This window comes from Venturia canescens, chromosome 2 (genome assembly GCF_019457755.1).
Source record: "Venturia canescens isolate UGA chromosome 2, ASM1945775v1, whole genome shotgun sequence".
Taxonomy (NCBI): domain Eukaryota; kingdom Metazoa; phylum Arthropoda; class Insecta; order Hymenoptera; family Ichneumonidae; genus Venturia; species Venturia canescens.
In genome coordinates this window covers 15,137,354-15,151,254 of record NC_057422.1, presented here as the reverse complement: position 1 = coordinate 15,151,254, position 13,901 = coordinate 15,137,354, and the positions used below count along the sequence as shown (strand labels likewise).

Genomic DNA, 13,901 nt, shown 5'->3' with positions numbered 1-13,901 from the left:
AGCAAAAATTTTTCTCTGCACACCTTAGTCGAAAGATAACATTTCTGTGCTGTCAAAACTGCATGCGCTTCATTTGTCTCGGCGGGAGCAAAAACTTTTTTCTGCATTCCGAAAGGTTTGACGTAATTATTTTTTTTACTTTTGACGTTTGACGTTTGAACAGATATTGCTTACGTGTTTTTTGAAAGGTTGTGTCTAGTCATCTGCAAACCGTACGAATAAGATTATGTTATTCATTCGGAAATATGTTATGGAAATGCCATATTATTTCCAAGCACTATTATCAAAACAGTACAAATCCGAACGAATAACATACATTTATCCTTCCAGATAAAATCAATGTGAAAGCCAAAAATAAAGTGACCAGGCTGATAAAATGAATATAGTCGTTCGGAATAATGATTTATTTTCAGCTTCATAGGAATGCAAATATTCATATTAATTATCTTTGCTAATATCTTGTTTTTTTGATGCCTGCCCCCCCGACCAGCAGCACTCGCTTCGCTCGTGCAGCAAATGTCGGGGGCAGGCATCAAAACATCTTCTATCGATAGTTGCGTATTTCGGAAGAAACGTACTTTCGACCGGCTATGAAGAAAAATAGTATACACCATACGGGCAGAAGTTTGATAGCCCTGAACTGCGCGTCAAATGCCCTCGGCTTCGCCTCGGGCATTGTGACGCGCAGTGCAGGAATATCAAACTTTCTGCCCTTGTGGTGTAATATACTATTCCTTCGTCACGGGCAAACGGTGTTTCACGCTATTCCAAGAATTTGTTGCTAACTTCAGGATAAACATTTTTCGCAATTATTTTCCTGCTTCTTCCGTAAATGTCTATTACGTCATAGCAATCAATTAAGTTGTCAAGGCAGCAGGAGGAGAAACGGTACGATTGATAACCACGTACCGAGGAGTATGTAGGTCTCGATTTATTTCAATCGGTATCTGTGACCCAACATATATAAAATCCGATGTGATAATAAAACGTTCACTCTGTACGAAGATGTAAAAGGTCATCCAATCTAAAAGATACAAGAAATTTATAAATAAGCTCAACGTCGCTTATTGATTGTTACTTATCAGCACTCCAATTTCGCGACATTCTTAATCATCCCCATCGTTTTTCGTGCAGGGGTGTCGACCTAAAAAAATCTTTAGAGGTCATATAATCTCGCATTACTTCTGAGCAAAACAGTTACTTTGTTATCATTAAGAAAACAGTGAATTTCTTCATCAAGACTCAAATAGTGGGGCACCGAAAATAGCCAACGTATAAAATTTTCTTCGCGTAGCTTCTTCGCTGTGGACGCTCTGAAGGAAATGGTTCGATGAAATATGCCGAGTTTGATATTTCGAATGATGTTTTATTGAAAAAATGATGTTCTATGATTGCTTGTAAGCGTTAAAATGACCACCGCATGTGTCGAGGGCTGACGAGAAGAACTGAGTTGTCGTAAACACGTGAGCGGTGTTGTAGGATCTCATGTAATAAGACGCGAAGACAGGGAACGACGATCGGTTGTACCTTGTCTCTTATGTAGCAGGATAAAAAAGAGATGAAAAGAAGATGGTCAGAAGAGCCACAGAAGAGGCGACAGAAAAGCATTGACAAAAGCAGATATGGCAACCGGTTGTGGATCTTTGTTGTCGACGTCGCTCGCGGAAGAACAGCAAATTCTCAAGGATCGTCGAGCGTCGTAACTAAGAAGAAAGAGAGAAGGAGAGAAATCGAGAGAGAGTGCTGGTGGACAAGCAGCAGAAATCAGCAGCCTTCGTCGCGAGTATCAACCAGAAAAACAGCGTTTAACCGGCCAAAGTGGAAAAGGCGGGAGCAATTTTCGGTGGTAATTATCGATTCGTGTGGTCCACGAATGAGAGTTTGAACAAGAAGCAGATAGAGACATCGGCAACATTCCATGGATGGGAAGGAAGGCATGCGCCCAGCTCGGAAGATCAGCACGAAACTCGCGCGGCGGTCCTTTCTGCTTAACATTTCGACTACCCAGAGACCACCCAGGTTTATAAATCCATGTGATTTTTGGCTTGGCGTGTATATACTACCTACATCGTCACCCATTGCCCATACTGACTAAATACCATCACCGTGAGACAGAGGGAACCACACATTCAGTGCTCGTTTTATCCAACACAAAAAAGGACATGCGCGATCTGATGAAACGAGCATCAGTGGAGAACGCGGAAAGCGAACGAGCCTGCGCGCGAGCGCGGAGTGTTGTAATCGCTAAGAACTAACATCATCTTGACCATCGCATTTCCGCCTTTTTTAAAGCCTACCGCACAGTTTTTCGCCATGAAACTTCGTTTCACATCGGCGCTCCACCTTCGACGTTTCCTCGAACGGGCTAACCGGAAATCCGACATTAATTTGCTTCCCATCCGTCCAAAGATTCCCAAATAATTCATCCTAGTGTAGAAGAATTTAGTGCACTTCGGTGAGGACACAGCCGAGGAAACTCTTGGTCAAACGACTGATACAACATGGGCGACGCCCTCTGATTTTTGTCACATTCGAATATACGTCAATTCACTGCGAGTCACCTTGACCCAGGAATATTCAAGACTACGACAATTGTGCGCGCCTTGACCACACTCTCGAAACATCGCTTTGCCAAGAGTTGAACGAACCTACGAACAGATTATCCAATCCATGTTTCCCCGATGGTGCAAAGAGACTTTGATTTGCATCGAAAATGTGCACGTTTTAAAGCTGCTTGACAAGTCTTCCACGATGTACTACATTGTGTACGGAGATATGCCAAGAAACGACTCCGAGATATGTTGCAGTAAAAAAATCATTTGGAAACTGCAATTAAAACGTCGGCGTTTTAATCATTAACGATTTTTTTTTGCCAATCCTGTTTCGTGTGTTCACTCGTCGTAAATTTCATGTACCCAGAAATGATTGGAGTTTTTTTCTTCAAATGCGTCGTACAATGTTCGAACTACATCTTTCTTTGGTCGGTCTTGGGACCCGTTCAATAAGTTTCCCTTAAGGATCCCTCGAAATTCTTCGTTCATTAGTGAACATCTCGAACATTGCGATCGAAGTAAAGGAAGTGATGAAAGTTCAGTGGTCAAAATTGCACGTGCAACAGATCGAATACCGGTATGAAGTATGAAGTATTTTAATATCTACGAATCGTACGATTATTATGACGAGATCTCAACGGACCAGCTGATGGATTACTCCGAAATTTTTTTTCAACGAAATTAAAAAAAAGTTCCGTCCGATTTGTTTATCTTCGTGTTCACAGGTTCGATCTCACTTGCGCTATGTCAAAAAAGATTCGCATAAAGTTTTAACCTCCCTTTCTCGCTTCATTATCGGGAAATATTTATTGGTTAGAAAGACATTTTTTTCAAAAACCTAAAAAATTGGATTAGTGAGAGCAGTACGGGGATGATAAATTTCGGCTGGAGAGCCTCGTAATTGTTCAAAAAAATTTCTTTAGCTGTACCGGCTTTATCGGAAATCCGAATTGGAGAAATCCATAAGAGTGAATATGCTCACCGTATGACCAGGACGGCATAGAGACAGCCGTGACTCAGGAACTTTTTACCGCGCCAAGTCTCTCGTCATTTATTCTTACTTCCTGTCAACGTTATGGGATGTATTTCGTTTTTCCGCCCGTGCCCTCGCCACTCACACAAATGCACTCTGCATAAGCAGTTTCATAAAAATTCACAAAACTCTCAAAGCGCGCGATAAGTGTTTCACGTCACTACGCTGTGGATTTTTCGCAGCAATTCGAAAAACTTACAAAATACAATAAATAACAATATTTTTTGGCTTAATTTATGATTTTTTTTGTTTGTTTGTAATTTGAATGTTAGAAAACCTCGAAATGAAACGTCAAGTAGACGTTAAAACAAAATCGAGAAGGAAACGTCCAGTTCTGGAGATTCACCACAGAAAACAAGTGCAGCCTGAGTGATCTTGGAAAAACCTCACGTCACTTCACTCGGACATGAACAATATTTGAGTGATAACCAAAGCATACAATTCTTTAAATAATCCACATTTTTTCATTGCTCTCGTGAGTTATTGATCGTGATAAATTTTATGAATTGACCAAAAATTTGGGTGGCTTCCCTGGAAATGCTGACAGACCCAGCCTCACTGAACCAATCCCGGTAGACCATTTAGCGTTCGAACCAACACTTTTACTCTTGCGCATTTCAATAGGAATTTAAAGTCCACTACTCTTTGCCGTTTTTCGACGTTATCTGTTATTCTGTACAGTATTCTGTCAGTAAAGTTATTTCTATCGAATCATTGACAGAAATAGAAATTTAGTCCTGCCCGTTACTGACGAGATTCGACGATGATCTAACGAAAATTTCATCGATTCTATGTAACAGATAATCAGCTGTATTCTTACTGCTCAACGTAGTCGCTCGGAAATTTTATTAGCTTCTACACTCTCGTGTAAATACAATCAGACACGAATTTTGATAACCTTCCATCGAACAAGCCAGTATAATAAAATTTTATTTCAAAATAAAAACGTATTTTGTCCTGATCTCACTGCGTGACATCACAATAATAATACCACTAATTTCATAAATTAATGGCACCGATGTGTCAAATGTTCATTATTTTTCAAAAATCAGACCTGGTGAAGTCAGGTTTTTCGAAAATAACAGAGAAATTTCCCTTCCGGGCAATAGAATTTCTTCATTAGAATTTCTTTCATTCAAAAAAATTATCATTACGAGAATAAATCTATAGCTTATTTTTTATTTCAAAAATCATCGTAGCAAAAACACTTCTTTTTTCGATTACAACGAAGATAAAAAACAGGCTGAACTAATTAATATTGCGACGGATCATAATACATCTTGTGAATAGAGACCTTCCACATCGAAACGTTTTTACGCGTTCAGCGAGCGCATGAAAGTGTTATTTTTGTTTCAAGTAGCACGATATCGAATGGAGTTCCGAGTGGAGGAGGTTGAGGCTCGCTTTGAAAATATACCAGACCGTCTGCCGCATCCGTATAGGCCACCATAGAAAATTAATTTTCACCATTAATTCCGGTGTTTTTATAATCTCCCGAAAATTTTGGCGAGGCCTCATCACTTCGTGGAACTAACGACCACACTTTCGTAAACAACGAATTAGCGTCTACGAGACTGAAGCGTTGAAATCCTAAATCATCAACTTTCGAAAAGTCTTATGGACTCTGGCCCACTGATCGTCGAACGAAAATCATGCACGGAGAGAAAATTTAACTAAAAACTACTGTGGTGCCATAGAAGTAGGGTTCTATATCGGTAATATTTATTAATTCTTACGAACATACATAGTAATCTTTTGTGAAGCGACTCGATGAAAATTGATAAGTGATGTCAAAATAAATACATCGGTACACATGTATACCGGTATATTATCGTACAATCGCGAATGAAATTCTGTTGTTTACCATAGTAAATTTCTAAACACTTGGGCGTATGATCGATGCTTGTGTTCGAGCTCCTCAAATTTTACTCTGTTCAACTGTAAATTTCAGTTGTGTGAAAACAGTACTAAGTATAGCAAAACGGCATAATAATTCTACTTGCTAGTTCATCATCGAGTCAGCATAAATTTTACAACGTTTACTTGGTGAACTATGTTAGGAAAAATAGCACAGTTTAAACCTTTGTCACAGCAAAAGACGCAATTAAAAAATTTTCATTCAGAATTGACTTGGAAATTACAATATTTTTGGTAAAAACCTTGAAAATGGGCGATATAGAACCCCAATACCATGGCAGCATAGTAATTCTTACGATTTTTTTCTCTCCGTGTGACAGACCCCTGAGAAGTGCACCAAAATCTGTTGAGCTTGGGAACTTGTCTCGATCTTATACAAGAAAAGCAGGTATGAGACAATTTTCCTCGGCGTACGTCGAAGATGAAGAAGACAAATAATTGGTGACTGGACAATATATTAGATCATCGTTGCCGCGCGGGCTTGGCTCACTCGCATAGCAATAATATTCAATGTTCTGTCACTGGCGACGCGTCCTTTTATTGAACTATATGCATACATGTATACTGAAATTGTTTATAAATCTCTTCTGAGTCGTTGGAGACTGAATTATTTGTAGGACCGCACCTTTCAACGCTACTCATCGCCATGGCACGCTGACTCGTACGCGTTACGGTACAAAAGTATCGTCTTTTCCTTTATTTCAACGCGAGTGATCATTGCGGATGAAACATTGAATACAAAAGTGCGAATATTCCTCCAGCGTGCTCTTGGCGCTCAGCAATAATTCCTGCAGCTGCCTCGTGCTCCGAGAACTTCCGCTTCCACTTCGCGAGCTACCGTCCGGTGTTGATCTCGCTGACGCTGTACATCCACCGATAAGAAGGACCGGTGCCGAGAATTCAGTCTCCGCCGTCGTGCGTCTCGAGCATGAGTAACCAGATTGATAAATTCTTTGCATTATTCGAGGGAAAAAGGAAGAAGGCTAGCCAACCAATTGAACAATATCGAGCGCGACGTCGCGCCGCGAATGGTAGACGGAAGAGAGAGAAAGAGAAAGAGTCTAGAAGAGTGAAATGCGACGAGTTTACGCCAACGTAAACAAGCTCCACGTCACGGTCACCGCGTCATCGTTCTCATCACCATATTCTAATTCACTGTGATAGAGTCTCTTGGAACTCGAAGGGTCCAGCAGGAACAAACGAACATCCGAGACTCCCACGAAATGTCTCACCGCGGAAACGCGTGTGTTTGAAAATAACGGTACAAGCCACGACCTTTCCTGCTATTTCACGACCATGCGAGTCATCGAGGAATCACCACCGAACTCAGTCCCACCTGATAGTTGAAGTTTGAGTTTTCTATCTGACTTCAACGACCAAAATAGACGTAGTCTGTGTAAATTAGTCGATACGTCGATTCATTACAGTTTAACAGAATCACGTGATTTCTTATTTTTTTATGGATAGTTATTAATACGATACCAAAATCCCATTTATTTGAGTCAATTTTCTGAATCGGTGGGAAAAATATTCAATTAAGAGCATTTCGATATCTTGTGAAAGCCTCATCAAAAGAAGTGACAACGTAAACTTACTCATAAAAATCAACGTTTTTTAAAGTATTGTTTGATGATTTCAGAAATATTGAATGTACGATGGAAAAATGGTTGATGGCGAAAGACATTTTATTGTGAGGGTACAAATAATAATAGTATTATTTTAGATTTATCGAAAAAAAATGCTTACCTTAGTACACGTTTGAAAAGCGACGTATGCGAGGATTCGACCTGCAACAGAAAATCATTCCGTAAGAATTATTTAGCCGATGGAAAAAAGCAATCGATCAGGGTGCATTTAGTCCATGCTCGAGAGCGTGTACATATATCGTGTGACTTTAATCGTCATCGTTACATAGCGCTCGTTTCAACGACCGAGGAGAGCCGACATACGAGTGGCTCCTCTCACTTGTCGTTTCTCGTTCGGTGAGGAAAAACTGGTCATCCTTCGCGAGGATATATACGCTCGGAGTGTATTGTATATTTCTTAACAACAGAAAGAGAGTTGGAAATGTTGTCGCGAGAGATGCGAGCCTCGCAACTGTCGCGCCGCGTCTCTCCGCGATGACACGGAAAGCTCTCCACGTGGGACTTGCAAGGATCGAAGACCGCTAGCCTCGGAGCGTGTAATTAAATTTAATTACGTTAACGTATCTCAGCGATATACACTGGCAATTACATGCATCATAACACAAAGTTTTTATCCTCTCCCTTTTTTCAGTGGATGCATCTGCAAAAGGGAGCGACCCAAGCTGACAAATCAACGTTATTTCTGTACGAACATTAGACTTTGTTTGTCATTATTTTTTATTTTTAAAAACAAACTAGCCAATGATCGTTGAATCCTCAAAATTCGTTACAATTTGTCCGATGTTCACTGACGATCAACGATCGATGGAAACATTTATGCACCGTGTGAATATAATTTTCTCCTTACCAACGATACGAATCATGCTCATTCAGCTTTTTGTAATCATCTAAGATTTATGGACACGCACATTATCCCCACGAATGGATAACTTATGAAAACATTTGTCGAAGTGTCGTGGAAAATCCAAAAAATCCACTCACTAGAAACTCGCAAGTCATGCTAATACGTCAAGCAGTAACAACCAGATAATAACTACCAATGAATCATTCATATAAATAGAAATTTATGTAAATATTTCATTCACTGGCGTTGTCTATGAATAAAACAATTATTATGAATCCGCGCTGATGATTATCCTGGGTGGAATTTTACGCGATTCCATAAACCACTCGCAACTCTATTAACACTGGGAAACGTAGTCTCGTACTTACATGCATAAACCAACAATGTCAGCCATTCATGAAAAATCTGTGTGCATGCGAATATGAATGTGGGACTGGAATATCAATAATTCAAATGAAAATTATTTTATTCGTGCGAGAACGAACTTTAGCTGGAAGTACGTTTGAGCGTAAACACTGATACGTGAAGGTAATTAATTACTTAAAGTGCATTTTTCGAATGGCATTATCAAGTTAATTTTTTATATCAACTCAAAATAGGATCCAGTTACGATTCAGCAGAATGTCAAATTTTCGTGTGCTCCAGACTGACGAATTATCCAAAAACTGAGTGGAAAATGAGCATTTTTAAAATTCGTTCCAACGTCGATTACATTCTTTCTTCATTTGGCCATCGGTTTCTCTGACACTAGCACAAAGCTGGCAAAATAGAAGTGTGAGAAAAAGACCCCTGCACACCGAGAACAATCACTTGCAACAGTTCTCCTTCCGTTTCGTTATACGCTTGCAGCTGATAACGAAACGATCCTCCCACACTCTATCTGCAATGTTTTGTCCAGTGCGACTGGTGCAGGATCTTTACTGAGAAAAACTGAAGCTGTATCATGAGTAGTCCATGCGGAATCTGCTGATGCGTATGCATAAGTGCGGGAGCAAGATTCACACGGGTCTTCGAATGTCATAATAAAGACTCGGGCGCAACACTGCAACCACCACGTGGAAAACTTTCGGAATCTTTGAAGCAACAGTGACTCATCCCGAGCATTGCACTAAGTTCAAGTGTTCGCTGGGATTTTTTATGCTTGCAGAAAAAATTGAGGCTGGACAATTGTTAAGGAAGATCATGCGTCACTTTTGATTCAAAAAAGCAACTGAACTTTTTTGCTCTTTTCATAATCGAAGAAGCGATTAAAATTTATTCTCGCAATTATTAAAATAATGTGTAACTTATTTGTTGAGATCAAGCGAAATGTGACAACAGCCATTTTCTATTAATATGCGTATGCAAATCTATATTTTAAACCAGCTGGCTCATGGCGTTGTCAAACCTTCCACCGTTTATGTCGTTATTACTCGTTAACCTCAAATAAGTGTTTCTCTGTTTCCATTCCCAAGTTATTTTCTTATTCACGTTTTTGGCTCTCTAATGGTGGGAGGATCCTATTTCGTGAAATCCAAACGGTCGTACAGGAAGTGTGCCTGCCATAAGAGCCTAAGTATAACCCTTCAAAAAATGTGATTTTCGTTAATTGTTTTCTCGACAACTAGACGGTAGATCGTATAATAATTCCGGGAATAAATGTACGGTGTATATTTCTAACATGTTTTCGAATTTCAATTCTTAAAATTGGAATTTTTGATTCCCTAGATTCGCGTGAACGTCCTTAACAGAACCTGAGATCAAATGCGAAAGTCGATTGCATAAATCATGAAATGCGTTTTGTGAGAATCGAATTCTAACCTCAAATGTCATCCAGTCTTTTTCCGACTTCCTCCTTCTCCCCAAATCAATGTTTGCTGGCATTTTACTGCGAAATCTTCCGAAGCAAATGCACGAAGGGCGAAAAAATGATAACTGAAATGTTCACTCGTATTTTTGTTTGTTTTTGTTTCTAATCGAGAAGAAAATGTGTGCGGTTAATTCTCGAAAAAAGTCTGAGACTGCGAAGACGCGGGTTCGAAATGTCACACGGTGGATCGCGTTACCGCGACTTCTGGCAGCGCAGGTGCACCTGGTGGAGCGCTGAGAAGATTCTTTTCGCTGTGTGACATCGCGCCACGCATTCTCGAGCTTCTGCCGGGGAACTGCCACACCATCGCTAACGTGTGCCCCACACAATCTGAACGCAACTTCCGCGCTGAGCGAGTGTGTGTGAGTGTTTGCGCGTATTTGTGTCCACGCTCGCGCCTGTTTTATTTGCCTCACCAGTGATAAGATTGCGAGAGAAATGAGGAGCGAGTTCAATATAGTGCTGCAGTAGCATTCGCGCGGCAGCGAAATCCATCATAATCTACTGATACGACTCCTCACAGCGCGCGAGCCCGTAGGCACCCATCGGTATAGTATTTCTTTCGGCCGCAACTCATTCATTCATGAAATCCTCCCGAGTCCATTCAACGGTATTTATAGACTCTGGACGTAATGCATTCGGTATTCAATTTGTTTCCGGACGATGAATCAGCGTTTCGATTCAAACTTTGTAGCTCAATATTCAGTTTACTCGTCAAATATTTCGTGTAAGCTCGATTTACAAACTTTCGTGGTAGTTGCAATTGATAAATATTCATGAGGGACACTTTTCAGTGATCTTTGTCACAAGTAATCAACTGGATTATTGAGATCCATGAATCTGATGAATAGACAAAGATGAAAAATTTGATAATCATACTCGAATTTTGTAAGAGAAAAAAATGTGTTCGATCAATCATCATTTTCCCAAATTAATGATCTGCAGAGCACTTTTTAGTTTATTTTTATTAAAGTAAGGTAAATGATAGTTTAAGGTCTCCTGATAACGATAAGCACAGTTCCGGGGCCTCTTACGGGGCAAAATTTTGAATCATTTCATTTACAATTTTGAGTTTTTAACACGGTACCATATGGGAAAATTCACAATAATATTTTTATTGTGAAAAAGTTGTACGGTGTTCGAGCTTCGGAAAAGTTTATATCGTGAAGAAAATTTATCACAGATTTCGTTTCTTTAAATAAAACATTACCTTACAGGAGTTTTAAGAAGGAAAACATGAAAAAACTTTAGTTTTTGACGTGTCGAAAGCGGATGTCTTTGAACTGCTGGTAACAGCTAATTGAACTTCGGGCAAATTCGAGAATCGTGGAAATTCATCAAATTTATTTTTGAGACTGACTGACGTGCTTTCATTCGTCTAGTAACTCCGCTTTTTTTTAATGAATTGACCATTCCTTTATCCCGGTGTCATTACACCGACATAAACTTTCTTTCGCACAATAAAAATGTTCCCTAGGTTATGTGTATTTAAAGTGTCACCGGTACCGACTCAATCGTGAACTAGTCAAGTTGAAGTATAAATTTCATCTTTTGTGATATTTTTCAAGCATTCTATTATACTATTATGATAAAAATATTGTCAATGTAAGTGTTTATTAATTGTATTAATAATTTAGACTTGAAATTAATGAACATGAAGTAGTTGTAAACTTCACTAGTCATAGAACTTCCGAACTACTTTAATACAGATTTGAGAAAGAATAGGAGTAGGAAATTATGAATTTTCTTCCGAACCTACGACCCTCGGATAGCGTCAATTTTATAGATTCATTTGTTTGTTTTTTTTGCGCATAGTTTGCCTAACATAGACTGTTTGAAAATCTTGAAGTTGACAGTGCGGTGTCGATTACAATGGTGAAAAGTTTCTCGTCCTCGCAATTGAACTCTTCCTTTGGAGTAATAAATCGATCGTCGCGGAAGGGCTTCCGGCAATTCCTGTGACTAGTTTGTTCGATTATTCGCCCACTCTAACATGGAAGCGACTCATTCGCCGGAGATCAGTCACCGCACATCGTGCATGGGATCTTCTGTACAAACTCAGCCATCGCGAATCCAGGTGATTTTAGATCTTATTTTAGAGCTCTCGAATACTTTTTATCTCATCAAATTTATCGATCGACAAAAATTCATCGACGTCACTTTTCTCATTGAAGCAACTTTCCTTTTATGTATTCAGATTCCCGTTAGCAAGTTAAGAAAAGTACACAAATTTAAAATGTAGAAAGCATTTTTTTTGAGAGCCCCGAAATCAACGGACGCGGCAATGTTTCCCCTGAAATAAAGTTCGAATTTTCATTTCCGAGCGTTATATTACGTGTTTTCCATGAATAACTAGCGCGGAATCAAAAACCATTTGAATTCACGTCGAACGACCCCTACACTGGTTAGTGATTTTCGGGTTTCCAACGCCGAATCACGCGGCGCACGCGAGTTCCACGGTTAATGTAAGCGAACCCGCCGGCTTTCTGCCTTTCGTGGTTGAATCATCGTACGCGTGCGTATGGGGTCCAGGGACTTTTCTTGGAAAAACTCTCCATTCAACCGGCCGCGGAGTCTCTCAGCAAGCAGACTTCTCATCCTCTCGCTTGCTCGCCGACTCCTTAAGTACTATTAATATTATATGCGTGTATATTCGTATGGATATTCTTTCCGGAGTAGCTGAAGATGCTTTATCAAGAAGAAAATTTGATGTGCAATCGAGTCAGTGGGGATAATAAGGAAGGAAGAGTGGCAACGCTATTTTCAGACTATTTCAATACTCGATTTAAAAATAACTGTTATGATTAAAATACAGTGACACTAACGGTCGAGGAAGTAACTGAAATCGTTGACGCTACTTCGAGACAACATTGATGATACTACTGATGATCGATCAGTGAGAAAACACGTGTGCTGGAAGACACGCTATGTGATCGAGGATCTAGTCATCGCGTCCCCCTGTTACAACATTCTTTTCGATATTGTGTGAAAGAGTGAAAGTGGGAGAAGGAAAAAGCGCTGGTCCCGTTAAGGGACTGTTTCCTCACCACAAGAACACGTGTTCTCACTGATGTCCATTGTGCATATAAAATAGCTGTTTCGAAGATTTAAATTCTTTGTAGAAATGATGTCGAAAATACATCAAAAATAACGGTGGATTTACTCGCATGAAAAGAATTGCTTGTGCTGTAACTGAGATGTGACTTGTATTGATCCAAGTGAGGCATGAATGAATCTGATGTCGGTGATTCGCGAAATTGGAAGAAAAGTTTCACGATCAATGAAATCGTGACGCGACGCAAATCCCGTAAGTGAAAGTTCGAGAGGTCTATCCGGATCGGGTCGCGGCTCGATCACGATCTACGTCATCTGGACCAGGCAAAAGTATTTCGTGGAATCGCAAGGTGAATTCGTCGAGTGGCGGAGAAAGGGTCGGATGTACAGACGGAACGAACGACAAAAGATGTGAATTCTTTTGAGTTCATTCGAGAAAAAAAAACGAATTGCTGCGTCATCCCATGAAACGTAATAAATTTGCAAGGATTCTTGAAAATCGTTACACTAAATTTGTAGGATCCTACTGACCTCCTTCACTGCTGGGAACTTTGAGTTCCGTTTCGACTGGACCAATGGCTTTCGCTTTTTCCATTCCAAAATTTATCAACACTGCGGCACAAAGACTCCAAACTTTCCTACATTGCTATACGAATTGATTTCGACGAAAAAAAAAATGATTTTGCATCATCAGAATAAATTCGAGATCATACAACCACGCGATATATTTTCCTTCGTTCAATATTCAGCGAGTCGATTGATCATTTCGCATAAATGAATAATCACGAATATCCATAAATGCGTTGTAACGAGCCATCGTCGAGTAGAATCTACGGTTTTCCATAGCATTTCAGCATCTGCAAGATCGTCAAAAATTCATCTCATGCAAACGTTCATTCTCAGAGCGACCATGGTAGCAAGAATGAAAATTCATTGTGAGTAACGTTGCGACTCAATAAAGTCCATATAAATAGGTGCAAATGGAAGGCAACAAGCCTCTTGGGGA

At 39.9% G+C, this 13,901-nt stretch overlaps 1 protein-coding gene across 2 annotated transcripts in view; it reads right to left on the bottom strand.

The window, feature by feature from the left end:
• Positions 1 to 13,901, bottom strand: part of LOC122406372 (uncharacterized) — a 48,980-nt gene that overhangs the window by 25,037 nt on the left and 10,042 nt on the right. Inside the window, exon 2 of one of the 2 annotated variants that reach the window (XM_043411780.1) lies at positions 7,249 to 7,289. Coding sequence is in view for 1 of the 2 variants with exons in the window: in XM_043411779.1 (XP_043267714.1) it covers positions 3,535 to 3,553 (19 nt within the window). In the remaining variant the exon portion in view is untranslated. Of the gene's footprint in view, positions 1 to 3,534; positions 4,209 to 7,248; positions 7,290 to 13,901 lie in introns of those variants that run through there. The other variant, XM_043411779.1, reaches the window with a different exon arrangement.